Source organism: Puma concolor, chromosome A1, assembly GCF_028749965.1.
Source record: "Puma concolor isolate L17-30 chromosome A1, mPumCon1.1.hap2, whole genome shotgun sequence".
In the NCBI taxonomy this organism is placed as follows: domain Eukaryota; kingdom Metazoa; phylum Chordata; class Mammalia; order Carnivora; family Felidae; genus Puma; species Puma concolor.
The window spans coordinates 31,987,712-32,009,194 of NC_141667.1; the positions used below are offsets into that span (position 1 = coordinate 31,987,712).

General features: G+C 36.3%; 1 protein-coding gene across 4 annotated transcripts in view; it reads right to left on the reverse strand.

Moving 5' to 3' along the window:
- Positions 1-855: 855 nt before the first annotated feature.
- Positions 856-21,483, reverse strand: part of FYB1 (FYN binding protein 1) — a 164,868-nt gene continuing 144,240 nt past the window's right edge. For all 4 annotated transcript variants that reach the window (XM_086677625.1, XM_025924428.2, XM_025924429.2 and 1 more), the window contains 6 exons: positions 20,451-20,517; positions 17,317-17,407; positions 15,784-15,946; positions 6,598-6,631; positions 3,841-3,872; positions 856-3,063 (listed from right to left, as the gene is read on the reverse strand). In XM_086677625.1, the coding sequence (XP_086533751.1) occupies positions 3,041-3,063; positions 3,841-3,872; positions 6,598-6,631; positions 15,784-15,946; positions 17,317-17,407; positions 20,451-20,517 (410 nt within the window). In that variant the 3' untranslated portion in view covers positions 856-3,040. The remainder of the gene's footprint in view (positions 3,064-3,840; positions 3,873-6,597; positions 6,632-15,783; positions 15,947-17,316; positions 17,408-20,450; positions 20,518-21,483) is intronic.

A 21,483-nucleotide genomic window follows, 5' to 3' on the forward strand; every position in this document is an offset into this window, starting at 1 on the left:
GGAAGTTTTAGCAAGGCTGTTGGGGAGTCTTCAAGCCACAGCCCCACTACCTGAGGTCTTCTGTATCTTTTAGGAACAGGACTGCTATGCTCAGCCATCGGCTAGGAGCAGTCTGTGGGAAGCCTGGTGTCAGCACAAGTGTGGTGATGGGCTTCAGAGTGTAGAAGGCAGGATCTATGGTGAATTAAGCTCCCCATAGTTGCAGGTCTTTGAAGCGCATCTTTCTGGTCGTCAAATGTTCCCTACCATTTTAAGACAATGGGATGAGAAAAGAAAGATAGAAATGGGCTGTAGTTAGAGAGATATTTAGATTCAAGGAAAGGTTTCTGTTGTTTTTTTTTGAATGGGAAAGACTTCAGTATGCTTGTAAGCCTAGAGGAGGGAATCTGCAAATTGGGAGAAGTTAAAGAAGAGGAAGGGAAGAAGGGAAAGGGCAAAAGATGGGTGGGGAGTTTGTGTGTGTATATGTGTGTGTGTTTTTTTAGGGGGAGCAGGGGAGAATGAGAATGAATTGTGAAGGAAGAAAACTCCAGAGAAAGAGGAAGAAATGGGACACAAGTTGTAGCTTTGAGGAGTGGCATCTTATTCCCTGGGAGAGTGTCTGAATATGATTAAGGTTGGACATTGTTGGAAGTTGAAGGGAATTGTGTTTGATTATTTCAATTTCATTCCAAATAGGAAGCAAAGTATCAGGGGCAATGGTGGAAGGTTTAGTCTTGAACAGGAGGAACAACATCCTCTGAGGTTAAAGCAAAAAGGTAAGATTGGGCTTAGAGAAAGACTTGCAGATGTGAGATGAAAATATGGGAGAGAAAGGCTGATGACCTCAATTTCTTGATGAAGTAGGGGGCAAAGTTATCCGTGGAAGGTTTTATTTATTTGTAGCTCTTCTCATGTGACAAAATTCTATACACAAAACTATAACAGAAATAATATTTGGTATATTAAAATTAATATGTCAAATATCTTTTATATTAAGATTATTACCTATTACATTAATCTTTTGTAGCAATGTGTGTGTCTGTTTCTTGGTGTATAACCCAAAACTCAAATATTCTCTTGATTTAATCTGGAATTTTAAAAACTGACATTGTATTGAATTTATGTTATTCTCAATCAGAAAAAAATTACTGGAAATACACTGTCAGGGTATTATGTATATTTACTACCAAATTTAACAAAACGAAACCACTTTTGAGCTATGTAATTTAGTATTAAAATAATTTTATCATATGAGCATATACTGGCTTACTCCACCAAAAAGTAGACATCAAAGTATTTCATAATTGGGAGGGGACTTTGACATCATTGGTTTTTAATGTAGGGAGTCTCAGACCTCCAGAAATCTATAAATTGAGTAGTAAAGGTTTATGATCTATTTTCAAATCTCAACACACCAAATGGAAATCCCACTTCACCTACATGAAGGCTGAGGTACAATTATTTCTTTTAAAGTTTATGTATTTATTATTTTGAGATAAAGAGAGAGTGTGAGTGGGGGAGGGGCAGAGACAGAGGGAGAAACAGAATCCCAAGTAGGCTTTGCGCTGTCAGCTCAAGCCTGACGCAGGGCTCATCCCCTGAGCCAAAATCAAGAGTCAGATGCTTAACCAACTGAACTACCACCCAGGTGCCCCTGAGGCTACAGTTATTTGAAATGATGTCAATTCAGTAGGGCCACTCTTCAGAAGCTCCAGTGGGCCTTTGCAATATTACGATATGGAAAATGCATTAATCATTATTTAATCAATGAGTTTTAAAAATAAACAAAAGCTTCTGAAATATGAGGTTGGGCTGGGGAATGGATTATAAAAGTTTGAGGTAACTGGTAGTGAAAAAGTTTGGAAAAACTGATTTAATCTAATTCTATAATTTCCAGATGAGCAAACGGGGCAGGGGGAGATAAATAAATTACCCAATCTCACATCACCATTCATTACTAGTAAAGCCAGCATTATGATTTGCATATTTTGGAAGTTGTGAAAAAATTACTTAACATGGGATTTTCCTGTGTGTTAGGGTTTTGCATTTTGTATCATGGTGTTTAGTGTTCTTAGCATTTGGAACCCAAATGCACCATGTTTTGTTTTGGAGATGCTTTGGGAATGAATATGTATGAGTAGGGAACACCCTACTCCAAACAGTAGGCCAACTTTTCTGTAAAGTGGTTAAAAAAAAAAACAGTTCCACAGAGGTAATTGAAAAACAAAAACCTTCAAACGAGGCTTTGTAGTAAAGAGGTACCATAAAAGTCTAATTAATTTCAAAGTCCGTTCTTCCATTCTTCATAATTTTAGGGTAGCCCTCATTTATATCTACTCTAGTTAAAACAGTACTTTAAACAGAGCACATAATTAAACTGTTAGTGGATGAATCTGCAAAAAGAAAACTTATTTTTGACTCTTCTACAGTTTTAATCTTAAATGTGCATACTAAATGCATACATTCTTATCAAATAATTAACATCTATTCACAATTAACAATCAGGGGCAATCTTTATACAAAAATTCTGCTACAGCTATAATTTTTGAAAACATTTATCCCCCCAGCAAGTTCTACCTTTTTAAAGATAGATACTTTGAATGAAGAATATAAGATACAATCATAATTAGCGGTTCAAACAATGGTTTTCCTTCTTGTGGAATGTCTTAAAATTTCCTTCCTTATATTTCTTTATTCTTTGTCCTCATGTTTCTTTAGACAACACAGTCATTTCTTCTTCTTCTTCTTCTTTTTTTTTTTTTTTTTTTTAGGAAGGGGAGGTCTACTGATGGTCTCAGAGAAGCGCCTTCATAATTGTTGCTGAGGCAGAAATGGAATATTTAATAATTCTACATCTCATTGACGCAGTCTTCCAAGATGTTAAGATCATTTTCTAAGTCCAAAGTTTCAAAATTTCGTAAAGATAATCAGAATTTTAAAACAAATGGTAATAAGTCGTTTCTGAGTTCATTTTCTGTGATATCCAATAACAGGTCAGCTAAAGCTCAGATTTCATACTGGCGTCAAATGAACACGGCAGAATGAACATAGCTGAGACCTAGTCATTGTCATAGATGCAACCTGAAAAAAAAACAACAACGAATTTCAATGTAGTTATATAGAACACATATCTTCTAAGTGTTCCAAGGTTAGAAATGTGGGTGATTCATACTCCTCTGATTTAGGATTTAAAAAATGTAGAACTGGCTCACTTTATGAAAAAGTAGTTAAATGGAAGACCCTATATGTTGATTGCTCAGTATGCAATCCTAACAGAGTTTCTGGATAGATTTACTCTTTATCAAAATTAGACTCAGGATTATTTTATCTGGCATTTAATTAAATGTACTCTTTGGTAGTCATTCTAATTGAGATTAAAGATGTTAAAATCCAGCAAGAATCACGTTTAAAAGGAAACTAAAAGACCACATGATTAACTCCATGTATCATTTCAGTTGAGATTAATTTTTTAGATCTTAATTTATAAATATGTGATGCTAAGAGAATATTAATGAGCATTATAGGTCATAAAATAAGTACCTATTAATTGGTCAAGTATGCGTATTTTTGTGTATGAAAGTAATTCATAGTAAGATTAATGGTATAATGAATACTCACCAATTACTTTCGTACTTCTGTTTTCAAAGAAAATAAATAAGATTCTTGCTTGACTTTCAGTCATGTGCAAAGATAATTTTTTAAAATTATACCATGGCATTTACCTTTCCTAACGTTTTCAAGTGATTCAAATTCCAATCAGATTAGAAAGCTCTAATTTATCCAGCAAGCTATTTTTAGTATTTGTAAGAATGAATTCACTGTTACTGTTCTCTGCGGTGGGTGCCATGTGAAACTTACCATCAGCAATATCATCATAGATCTCTCCATCACTGTAAATGCAGAAAATAATTTTTATCTTAAAGAAGGTATCGTCTTAACATTAAGGCAATATTTAGATTAAAAAGTTAATCATATGATTTTATATGACACAATAAAGCATTTAAAGCTGAGAAGTTACATGTTATGCTTTTATAAGTGGGAAAAAACTTCATATTCATCTACATCGTCTTTCATTGGCTTAGCCTAATCTTCTGTTCTATTCTAAAAATAACCAAAACCCACAACTTATTCCATATCATAGACACACAAAATAATGGAAACATGCCTCAAGAACATATACCATGCTTTATCATCTTTGGATCCAACCATGTGCCTAGCACACAGCTATATCTGGTAAGAAAAGCTTATTAAGTTTGTTGAACTGAACAAGCTGAAAAATCATGGCATGATACTCCACTGGGGGCCCTAATGGATTTCTTTTAAAAATGTATTTATTTAAGTAATCCCTACACCCCACATGGGGCTTGAACTCACAACCTTGAGATCAAGTCATGTGCTCCTCTGACTGAGCCAACCAGGTGCCCCGTGGATTCTTTATATTTGTTAATATCAGATTTATACTTTTACTTGAACTTCAAATGTTGAATGAAATAGAATACATTTGGCATAGGAAGTAGGTGCACCATTTTTGCATGTTTCTAATTATAATTTGTAAATATTAATTATAAGATATGTAAATATTAGTGACAAACTGAGTAGCCAAGATGTGATTATTATGATGATTCTTATGTCATATAATTCTAAAAATATTTATAGTTATAGGTTACATGCATAATAATAGTTCTAGCGACTTTTACATATTTTGGTTTTACTTGGTCCTGAATCTTTGTGAAATATTCTATTTTACACACCTACTGAATCCCTCCTATGTACCAGGAGATATAAATATGAGTGAGATAGGGGTGCCTGGGTGGCTCAGTTGGTTAAGTGTCCGACTCTTGATTTCAGTTCAGGCCATGATCTCACAGTTCGTGAGTTCAAGCCCCACATTGGGCTCGCTGCTGTCAGCACAGAGCCTGCTTCAGATCCTCTGTCCCCCTCTCTGCCCCTCCCCTCCTTGCTTGCTCCCTCTCTCTCAAAAATAAAAATAAGCTTAAAAAATAAAAATAAAAATAAAATAAATACGAGATACAAGCTTTGATTTCAAGAAGCTTACATTCTAATGGAGGAAATGATATATAAGTAATTAAAATAGAAAGTATTATAAATGCTAATATAGCCTTGAAGTGTAGGATACAGTTTCAAAGTTCAGAAACACAAGGTGACTGTCAGACCAGACCCGCTTTGGGCTCCTGGACTGCCTCTGTGCTTTTATCATGGAAGCAGCAGCAGGCCCTCCAAGTTGGGGCTACTATGGCAGATGCTATGAGTTGCCTATGCCTTCTGTTTGGATACTCTGAGACTGAGGGAGAGTTTGGCTCTTGGAAATCTGATATAAATGCAAAGAGGACAGATTTTCCTATCATTCATTCAATAAACATTAAGTATCAATTCACTTCAATAGATGGTGAACCAATAATTACTTAGAGTATACTTTCTAAATTCTCTCTTAATCATCCTGTAATAATCACTGATGAAGATGTGGTCCTATGGTTTGCCACATATTCTTTCTTGAAATTTGTATCTTTCATAAAATAGAAAAGTCCCTTGCCTACCATCATGATTAAGGTTCTGAGAAAAATAAATATATTATGATTATCTTTCTTTTGACTCTTTACTAGTTTTCTGACAAAGCATTTGGCATTGATTTGCCTCTTTCTGATTAGTGTCGGTTGTTTATGGATATACTTTGTGAACCTTCCTTGACTTTATTATAATGCAGAATTCTGTAAATCTTTATGTTGGCATATGACTGATAATGGAGGTCATTTCTTGCACTGATATGCTTGGAACAGTATCTTATAATGTTTGAGGGGGGACTCTAACAGCACACTGGTAACAGGCTGTGACAACATCTTATTCATAAGAATAGAAGAAACATTGATGACTATCTTTTTTTGGGCATGCTTCCAAAAAGACAACTTAATACTCTACTATGCCTAATGTGAGTAAAGAAAAGCCCTCAATTGGGGGCCAAATTACTAACAGGTGACATTAGCACCTATTGTGTAGATACTAACTGGTCCCTGATTAATTCAATTCAACCAACTGCGTTAATCAATAAGTGAAAGGCAAAATACTTATGAAAGTGTTAGTGTTTTTTTTTTTTTTTTAAATTTTTTTTTTCAACGTTTTTATTTATTTTTGGGACAGAGAGAGACAGAGCATGAACGGGGGAGGGGCAGAGAGAGAGGGAGACACAGAATCGGAAACAGGCTCCAGGCTCTGAGCCATCAGCCCAGAGCCCGACGCGGGGCTCGAACTCACGGACCGCGAGATCGTGACCTGGCTGGAGTCGGACGCTTAACCGACTGCGCCACCCAGGCGCCCCGAGTGGTTTTGACCTGTCTCCAATGTTTGCCATGTCTGTCTCCAATGAATGTGAACTGTATACTCATGAATGAGAAGGGTTCTTGTCTATTTAGAAGAGTAACACTTTATGAAAACCTTAACTTTATTAGGTATTACGATATTGACATTAGTATAGCATATTGTTTTAAAATTTATTTATGATAGTTTAGTAGGTTGTATTATTTAAATGATATTAGGAATCTTTCTTAAAGAAGAGCATAGCATTCTTTTTATAAGTATAGTAGTAGAGGGAAATGAGCTTACTTATCCACCAAGTAACTCCGAAGAACATAACCATCTATGAAAAAAAAGAAAAGTAAATTTTATTAATAGTACAGCATTGAAAAATCTTTACTGTTTCTTTTAAGAAAGTGAAAAAGAATGGAATAACTAATATGATGTAATGTGATCTAATATACTGAATAATTAGATCTATCTCCAAATATGACCCATTTTTCTTACTTGTGTCCACTTTTCTCTCCTTTCTTTCTTCTCCTTTTCTAACTTTTCTCTCTCTCTCCTACACCTCTCTTTTCCTCCATTTACACTCTTTCCCCTTAAAGAGAAACAAACTATCTTAAAGTTACTGCAAGTTGGCACACAAGCCTCTTCCACATTTTACCCTATTTCTTCGAGGTGTTATCCATGTGCCCCAGTCTTGTGAAGAATATGCAGTTTCTCCAAATACAAAAGTAGTTCATAAATAGGTATTCCAAATACCACCGATCAGAACCTTAACTTATAAAATGTGATTAGGTTGAGCAGAGTCAAAACCGTGTTCAACTCCCTTTTCAGCTCAGCAATCTGGTGATTACTTGGGGGAGGATGGAATGGTTTGTATGCCCAGTGTGGAAGATCTTCCACCGCTGCTTTTGCCATTTGACCATGCATTTTCATCTTTCGTGAATCAAATCATTATTTTTTAAATTAAACTAATTTTTTATAGAGAGTCAGTGAGCAAGCCAGAGTGGTAGAAAGAGAGAGAATCTTAAAAAGTCTCTACACCCTTTGCAGAGCCTGACACAGGGCTTGATCCCATGATCTGAGATCAGGACCTGAGCCGAAATCAAGAGTCAGAAACTCAACTGACTGAGCCATTCAGGCACACCTCCCTTTCTTAAATTTAATTTTGTTTCTGAAACAAATCATTATTAGAAGAACACATACCAGGCAGTCTAGTGATTCCCTGTTAAACAGAAAATAGACCCATTTTATGCAAGAAAGCAAAGATTTTTTTTGAGTACCTATCTGCACCTCTATTGTGCAAAATAATCCTAAGAAAAAATACAAACGATTTTTCCTGAAAAAAAAAATGTCTGCTGACATTTAATTAGTATTACTAACATTTGGAATTCGTAGTTTTGGATTGGCACCTAAACACTACTGTATGCTTGAGATTAGTACCATTTACTGCCTTGTCAATATAGCCTCTAAATTCTTTCACTGAATCAATCTATTGGGCTTGGTCCACTTTAGATATAAGTTTTATTAGAGTAAATGTGTAAAAAATTATAAACCAGGAAACTCATAGACAAAGATTAATACAAATGATAATAAACTTACTTAGACACACTGGTGTCATATCGCCATTGACTTAACATGCAAAAACATTTTTTAAAAAAGCTGGGATCATACAAGTGAAACTCTAGATTAAAACTTAAGAAAATGAATTTTTCCTTGAAATACTCCAGGGTAAAAAGAACTCCATGGAAATATTTTATCAAGAAATTCACCACTTTTTTAAGAAATATTTTTTTAATGCTTATTTATTTTTATGAGAGAGAGAGAGAGAAAGAGGGAGGGCATGTGCACATGAGTAGGGGAGGGGCAGAGAGACAGGAGGGTAGAGAATCCAAAGCAAGCTCTGAGCTGTCAGCACAGAGCCCGACATGGGGCTTGAACCCACGAACCACGAGATCATTACCTGAGCTGAAGTTGGATGCTCAATCCACTGAGCCACCCGGACGCCCCAAGATATTCACCACTTTTTAATGAAAACTTTATTAAAATCCTATTTGGAGGGGCGCCCGGGTGGCTCAGTAGGTTAAGATTCCTACTTCAGCTCAGGTCATGATCTCACGGTTTGTGAGTTCGAGCCCCGCGTCAGGCTCTGTGCTGACAGCTCAGAGCCTGGAGCCTGCTTCAGATTCAGTGTCTCCCTCTCTCTCTGACCCTCCCCCATTCATGCTCTGTCTCTCTCTGTCTCAAAAATAAATAAACATTAAAAAAAATTAAAATAAAATCCTATTTGGAAAAGGAAAAATCAAAGTTCTCTTTGAATTCCTGTCGTATGGAAATAATGTAGCATACGTCAAAATGATAAAAGAGCAATAATGTAATATTTTCCTCAGAGTATGAAAAGTCAGATCTTGTTATACCTTCCTTTTTTATTTCAGTTAAAGCAAAAGTGGCAAAAATTATTAATGTAAGAACATCTAAAATTAATATCCTTGGTTGTCTTTTATATCACAGTTCTTTTATCGATTTCATGTTAACAGACTTCTAAAAAAAATTAAGGTATATATCATAATTTAACACCATTTTTAAAGGGGAATAAGCTTGTCTCTAACAAATTCAATCTACGTGTGTCTCTCAAAAGAGAAAATCTGTGCAGATAACAAGTTTTTAGAAGAAATTGTGGATTTTGTGTCAAGGTCCCAATAGCTGAAATCTGTCTTTACCTGTACTGATGTTTGGGGCTAAAATAAAATGTGAATAGTGCTCTATAGACAGTAATGGTCACAAACTCCTCACTAGTTAAAATTGGTGGTTCTGTTTATGTTTGAATTTTTTTCCTTAGAATAGAGCGGGAAATAGGGGAGCCTGGGTGGCTCGGTTGATTAAACATCCAACTCTTGGTTTTGGCTCCAGTGATGATCTCATAGCTTCATGACTCTGAGCCACCCCCCATCGGGCTCTGTGCTGACAGCACAAAGCCTGCTTGGGGTTCTCCCTCTCCCTCCCTCTCTGCCCCTCCCCTGCTCACACTCTCTGTCTCTCCCCAAAATAAGTAAATAAACACTAAAATTTTTTTAAAAATTGGGAAATAAAAGAATACAATAATAAGTGTTCTCATGATATATTCATGTTTAAATTAATAATTTAAAAATAATGACATGTATGAGCTGAAGTTCTTACAGTGGAGGTAATCTCATTGTGAGCTGTTCAGGCTTTGCAAAGTCTCTGAACTAAAATTAGAAGATACAAAATTAGGAAAATGTTTAAGAGATTATAAACTGCTGCCAGAGGTTGGACTCACTCCAGCATTGAATATATTTCTGGTTTTTTTTTTTTTTTTTTTTTTAGTCTTTATAATATTAAAGGAAATAAAGAACAAAACAAAGAGAATATAATCACCATTTTTGGATCTTAAAGTTTTCTATTTTCCTGTGCTTTTAGATAATCTACTTTCAAAAACTCATTTATGCTAAAATTTATAAGTAAGCAATAAACAGTCCTTCACATGACCAAAGTCAGTAACTCATGATATACGGCTTAATAGCCTGTCTTCACAAAATTAATTATAAAATACGTATTCTTCTAGATTCTAAAGCCCCTATTACATTTCCTCCTATATCTTGTCTGTGTGAGAGCTCTAAGGAATGGTTTTCTCTTTTGTTGAATGCTCTGCTGTTGCTGTTGCTTGTGTGTGTGAGATAAATAAATATGACTGATTGTGAACATTATCTCAGAAACATGTATCAAGGAGATGCGGTGTGGGATGTACTGTATTCCTCTATTTTAGCTTTCTGAAGTGATGTGATAATTTGGGGCTCATTAGCTGTAAAATTACTATTGTATAGCATCTTTACAGGGTTAATGACTTTTAATAGAGCATAGGTTTTGATGTCTAGTACCTTTAAAAATCTCTAAAACTTCATTCTCTTAAAAGCATGATTCATGATAGTGTAAAAACAAGTGACTTACCATGAATTTTTATATTTTATATAATCTCCCCATTATAGTCCCTAGAAATAATTTTTTTTTGCAGTAGAAAAATGATCTCCTTGCTTAAATGTTCCATGTACATCCATTATAAGGAAAATTAATGAAAAATATGAAGGAAATGAACAAAAAAGTCATCACGGCTCCGTACCACGTAGAATGGTTGCCATGTTTACTGTGGGTGCTGGCGTACCACGGATTCTCACACAAAATATGAATTTATTATTTGGAAACTTCACATTCATAAAGCAGAACAGTGGCTTGAAACAAATGTTCTGAATTATGCGGTGGGTTAGAGCTAACTGAGAAGGTAATACCCATGCCTTACATGTGCCAGTTCTCAGGATTGACTCACCTTCCAGAAGGTTGTTGTGAATAAAATTATGAAGGAAATACAAAATCATCTTTGGAAAAGTAGAAAATATCTTCATTCTAATGTTTCCAAATTTTTTACTTAGTAATAAGCAACAAAAAAAAGTAATGTTTTTTTTTATTATTTCATTTGTTCTAACAAGTCCAGATATAAAGTTAAATTTACTCAACTTGGCTTCACACAGTTTAAAAACAATAAAATCATGTTGCATAGATTTACCTCAGCAAATGGAATAATATCTGACTTCAAGGAAACATGGTCATAATATAACAGACAGAAAAAAATAAAACACTGCGTATAAGACTAGATATAAATTATTAGCCTTGTGTTACAGAAACGTTCTCTCTCCCTCTCTTCTTTCTCTCTGTCTCTCTCTATTTCTAGGGCTTCAAATCAGTAGACTTTTAAAATTTCTGAATTAAAAAAATTTTCTTCAGTGAGCATGTTTTATATTAAACTGAAAACAAAATAACTTAAGGAAAGAAATGATCAACTGGATTTGAGAAAATCTAAACTCTCTTTGAAATTCCCCTTTCTTAGATGCCCAAAGGAAATGGAGAACATTTTAACCACAAATAATTCAGTTCATGTCTCCTTCCACACTTTTTATAGAAAATTTTTTCTCTGGTAACAGGAAGTGGAAAAACCCACAGCTTATGAGACATTGAGTTGTGGAATATGTGCAAATATTAGTGAGAAATTCTAAACATTTGGGAATGTGCCAGAAATACATATTTAAGATCTCAACAGCTCTGCGATATGTGTTTCCATAAGTCAGTGAGTGAACTGATCAAATGTGATAATGCTTGTGAAAGTGGCTTGTACTCCACTCCACAATGGGAAGAGATTATTGTTCATGTTTTCGCCTCTAATTTCTACCATTACAAAATAAGTTGAAGTAAACTATGCTTTCTTTTCTCTGATGGATTGAAGAATGGAAAGTAAGGAAATTGTTAGGGTTACCATGGTGTTGCATTGCAAATGCCTTTATGGCGGTCAGATGTAGAAACAAGGAACTGAAAGATTTAAAATCTCCTAAATGATACATAACAAGCAAACCACATCACTAAAGCTAAGGTGGAGAACTTCTGTCTTCTAACAAGTGAAACTATTCCATAGACTTCTTCCTGTGTGTGTCTATATGTCAGACTTTCATCTGGTTTTCCAACTGCAATCTCCAAATTGTTACATTCAGTTTAGTAAGCCAGCCCTGAGCAAGATGCCAGGCACCAGGAGAGGTACTGGCAATACAATGTTGAGAACATTTCAGTGAAGCTACTCTCAAGCTCAGAGGCTAATAAGAATAATAGATTGGTAAAACGGTAAGGACAATTACAGGGACAAAAGCCATAGCATGGTGGGACAGAGGAGAGATGAACTGTGATTGGTGACTGGGGAGCAGGGAGTGGATGTGCTCCCAATTTTAGATGACAAATGGATTGTTGTTAATAGACAAGTTGGGAGGCACCTGGGTGGCTCAGTCGGTTATGCATCTGACTCTTGATTTCAGCTCAGATTGCGATCTCATGCTATGGGAGATCGAGCCCCGTGTCCGGCTGCGCGCTGAGTGGGGCCTGCTTGGGATTCCCTCTCCCTCTCACTCTGCCCCTCTCCCACTTGCATGATCTCTCTCTCTTTCAAAATAAATAGTTTTATTTATAGTTATTAATAGTTCAAAATAGTTATTAATAGTTATTAATAGTTCAAAATAAATAATTTCTCTTTCAAAATAAAAAAATAGACAGTTATGGGCATTCGAAGTAGAATGAAATAGCACGGAAAGATAAAATAGCATGGCATATTCAGGGAATGACAAGGAAGTGATATATATTTTTGGAGTGTCAGTTGCAGATGGAGAATAGTTGATGAGCCTGAAGACAGATCTAAAGAGTTTTATGTATTAGCCTAAAGACTTTGTGTTTTTAAAAATAATATTTGAACAACAGTGTGGCAGGTGGATTGGATGAGAGTAACAGTAAGGTAGACATATCATTTGAAAGGCTATTGCAATAATCTAGATGAAGAAGGGTTAAATCTACACAATTATCCCAAATCCTATAGACGTACATGAAGAATGGATCAGAAATTAGGGAAATTAAGAACATCAAGGATCCAGTTCAAGGAAGGAATAAGCAGGAGGGTTAGAGAAATTAAGAAAAGCAGGAGATTTGGCAAAATAAAAGTGAAATTAAGCAGATATGATAATTAAAATTTGGAATAATGCTTAACATGAAAGGTAACAATAGATGCTCCAGGTGGCCTTGCCCATAGACCTTCACCCTCACCACACCAGTGACTTTGCTTCACTCAACTTTCAACTGACAGCACTTGCATTTTTTTTTTTTTTTTTAAACAGATCTCTTTTCTTTGGCTTCCAAAGCTCTTTGTCAGCTTGCCCAGTATCCTGAGTGGCTCACCACCTGCCCAGGAGTTAGGCTTCAACTTCACATGGACAGGAGTTGATGTATAAGCATCGTGATTTATTTCCCACTGGGTGGGATAACACTGCTACTCTGAGTTCCTAACTGGAATAAGCTCCAGTTATTCAAGTGGCAACCTTTTCCATAACAAGGCTTTGTTGACTGCCTTTCTCTTCCTGTCCACTTTTCCACTTGCGCATGACTTTTTCCCAGAATCACCTCCTAAATGGGGAAGCCAAGCTAAGACAAAGGCCAGCCAAAGAAAGTATTTAAATAAAAAGCAACAGGTACACAAGTGCTACTGGTTTAATCATCAGGTTTCCATTCTGTTTGGGATGGACCCCAAATCACCTAAGACTTGAATTAGTTATCAGTGAGCTTAGGAATTGTAAAGTGCACTTGGTATTGCACCAGAAAAAAATGATAAAAATTACATGGAACCCTTGATTGTTGTCTATCAGTACTTCATGCAATCTTTCCACTTCTCGTTTTTAACTGATGATAAATTCTAAGAGGGTAGTAGCCCTCCAGTATTCATAGCAGTATTCAGAATTAATGATATCCAAATAGGAAGTGATAGATTACAAAATCATCCCTGAGTAGTTACTATTTTCTTCATTCTTTTTTTTCTAAATGTTTATTTATTTTTGAGACAAGAGACAGACAGAGTGAGAGCAGGGGAGGGGCAGAGAGAGAGGGAGACACAGAATCGGAAGCAGGCTCCGCGTTATCAGCACAGAGCCCAACGTGGGGCTTGAACTCACAAATCACGAGATCATGACCTGAGCTCAAGTCTGACGCTTAACTGACTGAGCCACCCAGGCGTCCTCATTTTCTTCATTCTTAAGGTCCACTGGCTTCTAGGAAGTTAAGGGTCTCTTTCAAATTTCTGTTTCTGGTGCCATATCTTCTTGCTCATCTACATCTATACAAGTTGTTGATGAGGTCATTTACACCTTTGTTACTCAAGAGTTTGTTCCGTGAACCTCAGCATCAATTACCTGGCAACTTGGTAAAATGCAGAATGTTACACCTCATCTCAGACCTACTGAATTAGAATCTGCGTTTTTGACAAGATTCCGATGTGATGTGTATGTACGTTGAAACTGAAGACCATTGCTTTAGATGGGATTAGTTGCTAAAGAATCTCAGGACAGCGTGGCAAGGTTGGTCTGAGGCTTGTGCCCTGGGGAAAGGGCCACATGACAAGTACTAGGATAATTTTCTCTTATGAAAAAGCAGAGAAAAGAAAACAGGTTCACTTAGGCTCATCACCTCAATCAGCCACTATTGGCCGTTTAGTTAATTTCTTTTATTTACATAATTTTTTGATATGGGTATAAGTCCTATCCCACATGAAGCAGGCTTCTTCCTTCTCTTTCTATTGTGTCATGAGAATTTCTGCACATTAATATCATAGTCATCATGTAAATATTCAGGCTGGTATATTAATTATAACTTACTTCATACTTTAAAAAATTTTTAAACTCTTATTTATTTATTTATTTATTTATTTATTTTAATATGAAATTTATTATCAAATTGGTTTCCATACAACACCCCGTGCTCATCCCAACAGGTGTCCTCCAAAATTTTTAAACTTTTAAATGTTTTTTCTGACCCTTTCATGCATAGAGTTTTTCTGCATTTAAAGCTATTCCTTGCGTTGCATCCTCACAAATGCTAGTGTGGATGTGGGTTTTCTTTGTCTCCTGGAGCACTGTCTACACATTATCTCCAGTGACCTTTGGGTGTTAATACTACACTACTCATGCCTTTTATCCTTTGTATCCACATTCCATTTTCTCCTTTTGAAAGCCAACCACACCTCCTCCATGATAACTTTAGATCCATTTCCCCAACCTTGAGTCACTGGTTTTATTCTTAAATCTCCCATTTCAGTTCCTGTCCCTGAGTCACCTTCCTGTCATTAAAATTCGACTCAGAGTTCATGTTTCCACACAGACTGGCCAAGCTGATATGGGGCAGCCACGCTGACCATTCAATTTTAAATACAGGACACATAATTTTGAATTACTCTTCCCCAGACTTTAAGTGAAATAAGCTTCTTTTTAAAGTTTGACAAAAACATTTCCATCTGTCAGTTTTAATAGCTGATCAAGCCAAAGAAGACAGGGATTCTCTTGTGTTCATTTGGAAGAGTATGTTGTATTAAGTGTGTCCAAATAGGAAATGAAAACAAGTAAATTTGCAAGGTAGGAAAACTGGAAATTCTGTACGTGACATGTGCTGTGTAATTTCAAAACCAGATGACAGCAAGAGCCACTCACTGCTTAAAACAGTGGTTCTTGCTTCAGTATACTTAAGAATAAGCTAGGGATCTTATGATCACAGGTTCCATCTGCCACCCCCCAGAGCTCATGACTTAGCAGGTCAAGAGTGGGGCCAGGCAACTGTGATTTTAATACACAAAGGGTTTTCTGATGCTGGTGGTCTGCGGGACTGCATTTTGGGAAGTACTAATTTGGCATTACTTTGGCACCACAGTGCCGAATATATCAGGTGAGAAACGATAAAGGATGAAAATAAGATATGCTGATTTCAGCACCGCAAATCTCTAGTTTCTTAATGTTTTCCACAATTCATAAAGCATAGAAAAAACAAAGTTAATAAAACAAGGGTGATCAGGAAAACGTGTCTGATTATTAAATCCTGGAATGCCATATTGACAAAGAGTAAGCAGTGACTTACATTTCCCTTCTTCATTCCTGCAGAGAACTTTCGTATCATCAGTGCTTTGTATAACTTCGAGAGATTCACCGGGCTTCACCTGTAGATCTCTGGTCCCCCACCTTTTAGAAGTTAAGGAGGGTGCAACTTTGGTTGAATATAAAACTCTAATTTCACCATCATACTGGAAAAATACAAACATTTATATTATTGATTGATTGATGTGTATTATTAAAGTAATCCATTTACTGACAGATTTATTAAGAAAGTCTTTGCTAGGGCGCCTGGGTGGCTCAGTTGTTTAAGCATCTGACTTTGTCTCAGGTCATGATCTCACGCATGGTTCGTGAGTTTGATCGTGCATCGGGTGAGCTGGAGCCCGGCCTTGGGTAAGCCCTGCTTCTCTCTCTCTCTCTCTCCCTCTCAAAAAAAAAAAAAAAAAAAAAAAAAAGTCTTTGCCAAACAAGCAAAAAATAACGTAAAAGCATTACAGAAAAATTTTCGAGAGAAAAGCCACTCATAATCTCATGAAACTAATATAATCATTATTTTTAAAATTAAAAAAATTTTAAGGGTACACGTGTGTTGATTTGATACACTCATATATTGCAAAATGATTAGCAGTGTAGCTTTACCTAACACCTCTATCGTTTCACATGATTACCACTTTTTGTGGTGAGAACACCTAAGATTTACTCTCTTTACAACTTCCAAGTATATAAGACAGTATTGCTAACTATAATCACCAGGCTATACCTGAGACCCCTAAAGTTCATTCATCTCATAACTGAAAGTATGTACCCCTTTGACCAATATCTCCTCCATCTGCCCACCCCAGCCTCTGGTAATTATCACTGTACCTTGTTTTTGTGAGTTTGGCCTTTGAAGAGTCCACATATAAGTGATATTATAGAGTATTGTCTTTCTCTGTCTGACTTATCTCACTTAGCATAAGGCCCTTAGGGTTGTCACAGTGGCAGGATTTCCTTCTTTTTCTTAATTAGTATTCCGTTACATATACATCATATCTTTGTTTTATCCATTCTAGTTTTAGATTATCCTCTTACTAAAGTTCAAAGAACAACTAAATGTAAATGATTATTACAGCATATATAGTGCATGTATGAGACTTCACTTAATTTGTTATAAAATAAATTAAAATCTAAAGTAAATTTTATAGTAAATAAAGGAGTTAGGATGGATAACTCATATTGATAATTACACTTAAAAATTTTTTTTTAGTTTATTTATTTTGAGAGAGAGAGAGAGAATGCTCGCATGAATGGGGGAGCAGCAGAGAGAGAGGGAGAGAGACAATCCCAAGCAGGCTCCATGCTCTTAGCATGCTCTTAGCATGGAGCCTGACGCAGGGCTTGAACCCATGAACCATGAGATCATGACCTGAGCCAAAACCAAGAGTCGGACGCCCGACTGACTGGTCCACCCAAGTGCCTTTATAATTACACTTTTAATAAGTGCATTGTGGTACTTAAAAGTCATTGTTTTTTTTTTGTTAGCATTTTGTACTTTGTCTACTATTAAAATATGACATACTTTAAACTTTTTCCTGAAGTCTTTCTCTTCTTTTTCCTGCTTTTTTAGCTTCTTGGGGTCTTTTTCTTCTGTCTTAGCCTTGGCTCCTTGACTAAGATGGCAGAACACACATAAAACAACACTTAGTTTAGTTTGAAAAGAATAGCGTACAATAAAGACTTCATCCATCACTTAACAATTTTGTTCAATTTTGTTTTTAGTTGGTTCCTTTTCTTAGAAATCTAGTACATTCATTGTAGTAAATGATAATACTTCATACATGGAAGAGATTCTTCACAAGAATATAGTTAAAGTGGAAGTAGTGATTAGTTATGTTGAACCATTGAAATGACTGAGGTATAGTGTAAACATGCTTACACATCAGAGGTTCCATATAATTCAGCCTATCGTCAAACTCCCTATATATTTTCAGCCCTTCCTAGGTAATTAAGTGGCCTGGCCACTGTCATAGAAGAGGCTTTTTGAAAAATAATGTTTTTTAAAAAAATTGATTTTTATGTCTTGAGAAGTTTATCTATTTAAAAATAAAAAAGTTTACAATTCTGTTGAATTTTCTTGAACCGTTTTTCATATCTTCTTAAAATGGAGCCAGGCTGGCATCTCATAGACACCAAATGGACTCCAGCTGGTTGTCATTAGAAGGATGAAGAAGCCTAAGATAGTGATTCTCCAGCCTGGACACATATGGGATCACCTGGAAGTTTTAAAAAAGTACCACTACTTATGTCTAATTCCTAGAAATTCTAATTAAATTAAATAAATTCTAATTAAGTAGAACTGAGTGAGGTCTAGATACTGACATACATACTTTATAACTCCCCAGGTAATAGTAATTTGCAACCAAGGTTGAGGGACATTTGCTAGGGCTGAATGTCTATGTTAGGGAAAGGTTGGGAATCTCTGAAGGAGGGAATTTTAAAATCAGAATTTTTGTGTATAATGAAAAATTCTAAACACTGATATTAATTATTATCTAGCTTACCTAAAATAAATCTAGCAACTGATTTATTGAAAATGTTTGATTCTTTAACTTTTGAGTCTTGGGATTTAGTTTATCTACTGTGAAATGGATTAGCACATTATCCTTCCTTGGGTTCTGTATCCTTCCTCAGTTTCTCCTGTCTTATGGTCCTCTGGGCAGTAGTGGAATTGCTGTCCCAAACCAGCACTTTGGAGCCATCAGGACATACACGAGTGTTCAAAATGCCCCGTGAGCTCTCTTTGAAAATACCTTACTGAAATTTAGATTTAGCTAAAAATAGAATATTCTGTTAGAGAACATAAAATAGTCTTAAAGTCTGAAATAAGCAGCAGTAAAGAGAACGGTACCTATCACATCAAGTTTAACCAGCTGGGGTTTATTCTACTTGAAGAAAAGGTCCATTGCATAACCAGGTACCTAGAGAGCTGTTTAATGGAATGTGGTGGCATTTTTACAGGAATATAAAACAGAAAAATGCATTTAAAAATGTCAGGGATAGAAGTGACTTCCCAATGGTGAGGAATTTTCAAACCGAACATATCACTGAAGAAGATGAGATTTTCCTTCCAGAAAAAAGGAGAACAATTCTCTTTTCATCTTACATGTTTGTTTTGCCTGTGGAACTTGATCTTCACATAGAAATGATAACGTATTTTCCCTTCAGTTTCTTTGATCTTGAAACTTTCATTCAGTAAAATTAGCTTAACGGTGTTGGTAAAAAATAAATGCTAGGGGCGCCTGGGTGGCGCAGTCGGTTGAGCGTCCGACTTCAGCCAGGTCACGATCTCGCGGTCCGTGAGTTCGAGCCCCGCGTCGGGCTCTGGGCTGATGGCTCAGAGCCTGGAGCCTGTTTCCGATTCTGTGTCTCCCTCTCTCTCTGCCCCTCCCCTGTTCATGCTCTGTCTCTCTCTGTCCCAAAAATAAATAAATGTTGAAAAAAAAATTAAAAAAAAAAAAAAATAAATGCTAAATGAATACATGCTCATGCACTCTTGCAGCATAGCTTAGAAGACGCTATGTATTGTCACCCGTTTATGTCACTTTCGGCCTTTAATCAAGGCCAATACCTTTTTATTCATCCTTTTTTCCTGAGAAAGCTACAGACGTGTTCTTGCTTTCATACACAGTATGTATCAGCTCATCGCTTGTGTTTATTGGAATATAGAAAAATCTTACCATGTTATTTCCTATTTCAAAAGAAGTTTCTTTTTTTAATTTTTTTTAAATATTTTTTTTAACGTTTATTCATTTTTGAGAGACAGAGACAGAATGCAAGTGGGGGAGGGGCAGAGAGACAGGGAGACACAGAATCCAAAGCATGCTCCAGGCTCTGAGCTGTCCGCACAGAGCCCGATGCAGGGCTCAAACTCACGGACCGCAAGATCATGACCTGAGCTGAAGTCGGACGCTTTACCGACTGAGCCACCAAGGCACCCCTCAAAAGAAGTTTCAAAAGAGACTCCTTTTGTACTAACTGATCTTAACAGATTTTCATACAGTTTTAGCCTAAAATGAAACTGAAACCTTAGGTGAGCTGAAGAATGTCACTATTCACCTTGAACAGTTGTTTTTTTTTTTTTAATTTGAATGGAACCTTTGAGAATCTGATGCTTTTGTGAAAAAGAGACATAACAAAGTCCTTTTAAAACACAAATCATTTTTTTTCATAAAAGGAAAAAAATCTTGTGGAGGACAGAAGAGATTTGAAGAAGTTAGGTGAGGGTTGAGACATAAACTAAGAAGTGCATTCAAGACAAAAAGCTTTTAGGAAAAGGGTAAAAATAAAGGGAGGAGATGAATTGGTGAGATCAGTCATGATCAGGCTCTCAAATATTTCCCCAGTGAATGAATATTTGAATGAATAAATGAGTGCAGACATCAGTGAGTCACAGGGCAGGGGATAATCAGGGGACCAGCAGCCGAACTACTGGGAGAGGGGGAGGGGAAGAGGGAAAAGCAAGGGAGGAGAAAGGAGAAGGGGGATCAGGGCTCTCCACCCACAAATGGAGCAGAACCCTTAGAGCTTGGATCAGAGAGAGGACAGAGCAAACAGGAGCGAACACAGGAGATCCATAACCCACTGGGGTTTTATTCTAGTTGAATTTTCTGGAGCAGTCTGATTTCTGTCTCAAAATGAGGACATTTTAATTACCTCAGTTCTGCTGGTGGAGCAGGGAAATCAGACGCATCCACATCATCATAAACTTCATCTCCCATGTCTAACAAAAGACAAAATACCAAATGTTGAAACACTTTAGGTTTGAAGTTTTAAAATTATTATTATTATTATTTTTTAATTAAGTAGGTGCTATGTCCAACATGACCCCGAGATCAAGCGTCACATGCTCTACTGACTGATCCAGCCAGGGACCCCAGTTTGAATTCTGATATGAACATTCAGTCATGTTTTTAATTTAAAGATTTTTCTTTCAAAGACAACAAAAGAAGTTTCCCTGGGGTCTCTGTACATTTCTCCTGGAGGCAGTGTCTACTCCTTCAAAGGGAGAGGTTTTTCTCTCCCTAGATGCTTCTGTTAAATTTCCCTCAAGAAAGCCAGTGACCATGGTTGTAACTAGCATCACCAGGATAAGTCCCCCCAAAACAGTGACTGAGATTATTTGAAGATCCATACTTGTGATGAATGGAAGATAAGTAGATTGCTGACAAACAAATCAATATTACAGCCCATTGGCAGTAGGCAATAGAGATTGAAATCAAGATTCCTAGGGGATTTAGAACGCTAAGATAATATATATTATTTTATTTATATGTGTCTTTGTCTATGCCTGTCTATCTGTCCATCTGTCTGTCTATTTATCTATCCATCCATGTATCATTCTTTTTTATTCACTGATCTGCTTGCTCCTTATTAACTTTTAATTTATAGCAATATTAGGTGTGGTATCACCTTAAAATAGAAAGAATATTTCTGTTAATAAGACAGAGCTGGTACCAGCAGGTATTGAGAACCAGTATTGGTGGAAAAGTGGCAATGACCTTAACTAGTACAATGGCTTTTCCAATCCATAGATACTTTTCTTCCTTCTAGAGCTCTTGTTAATAAAGTCAGGAGGATTGCTTCCTCTTTGTACCTATTGAGTTGCTCCACAGCAAATTAAGCTGAAGAGATGAGTTGAAGAGAGTAAAATGTTTTAAGGAATGATTATCATAGAAAGTTTAAATGC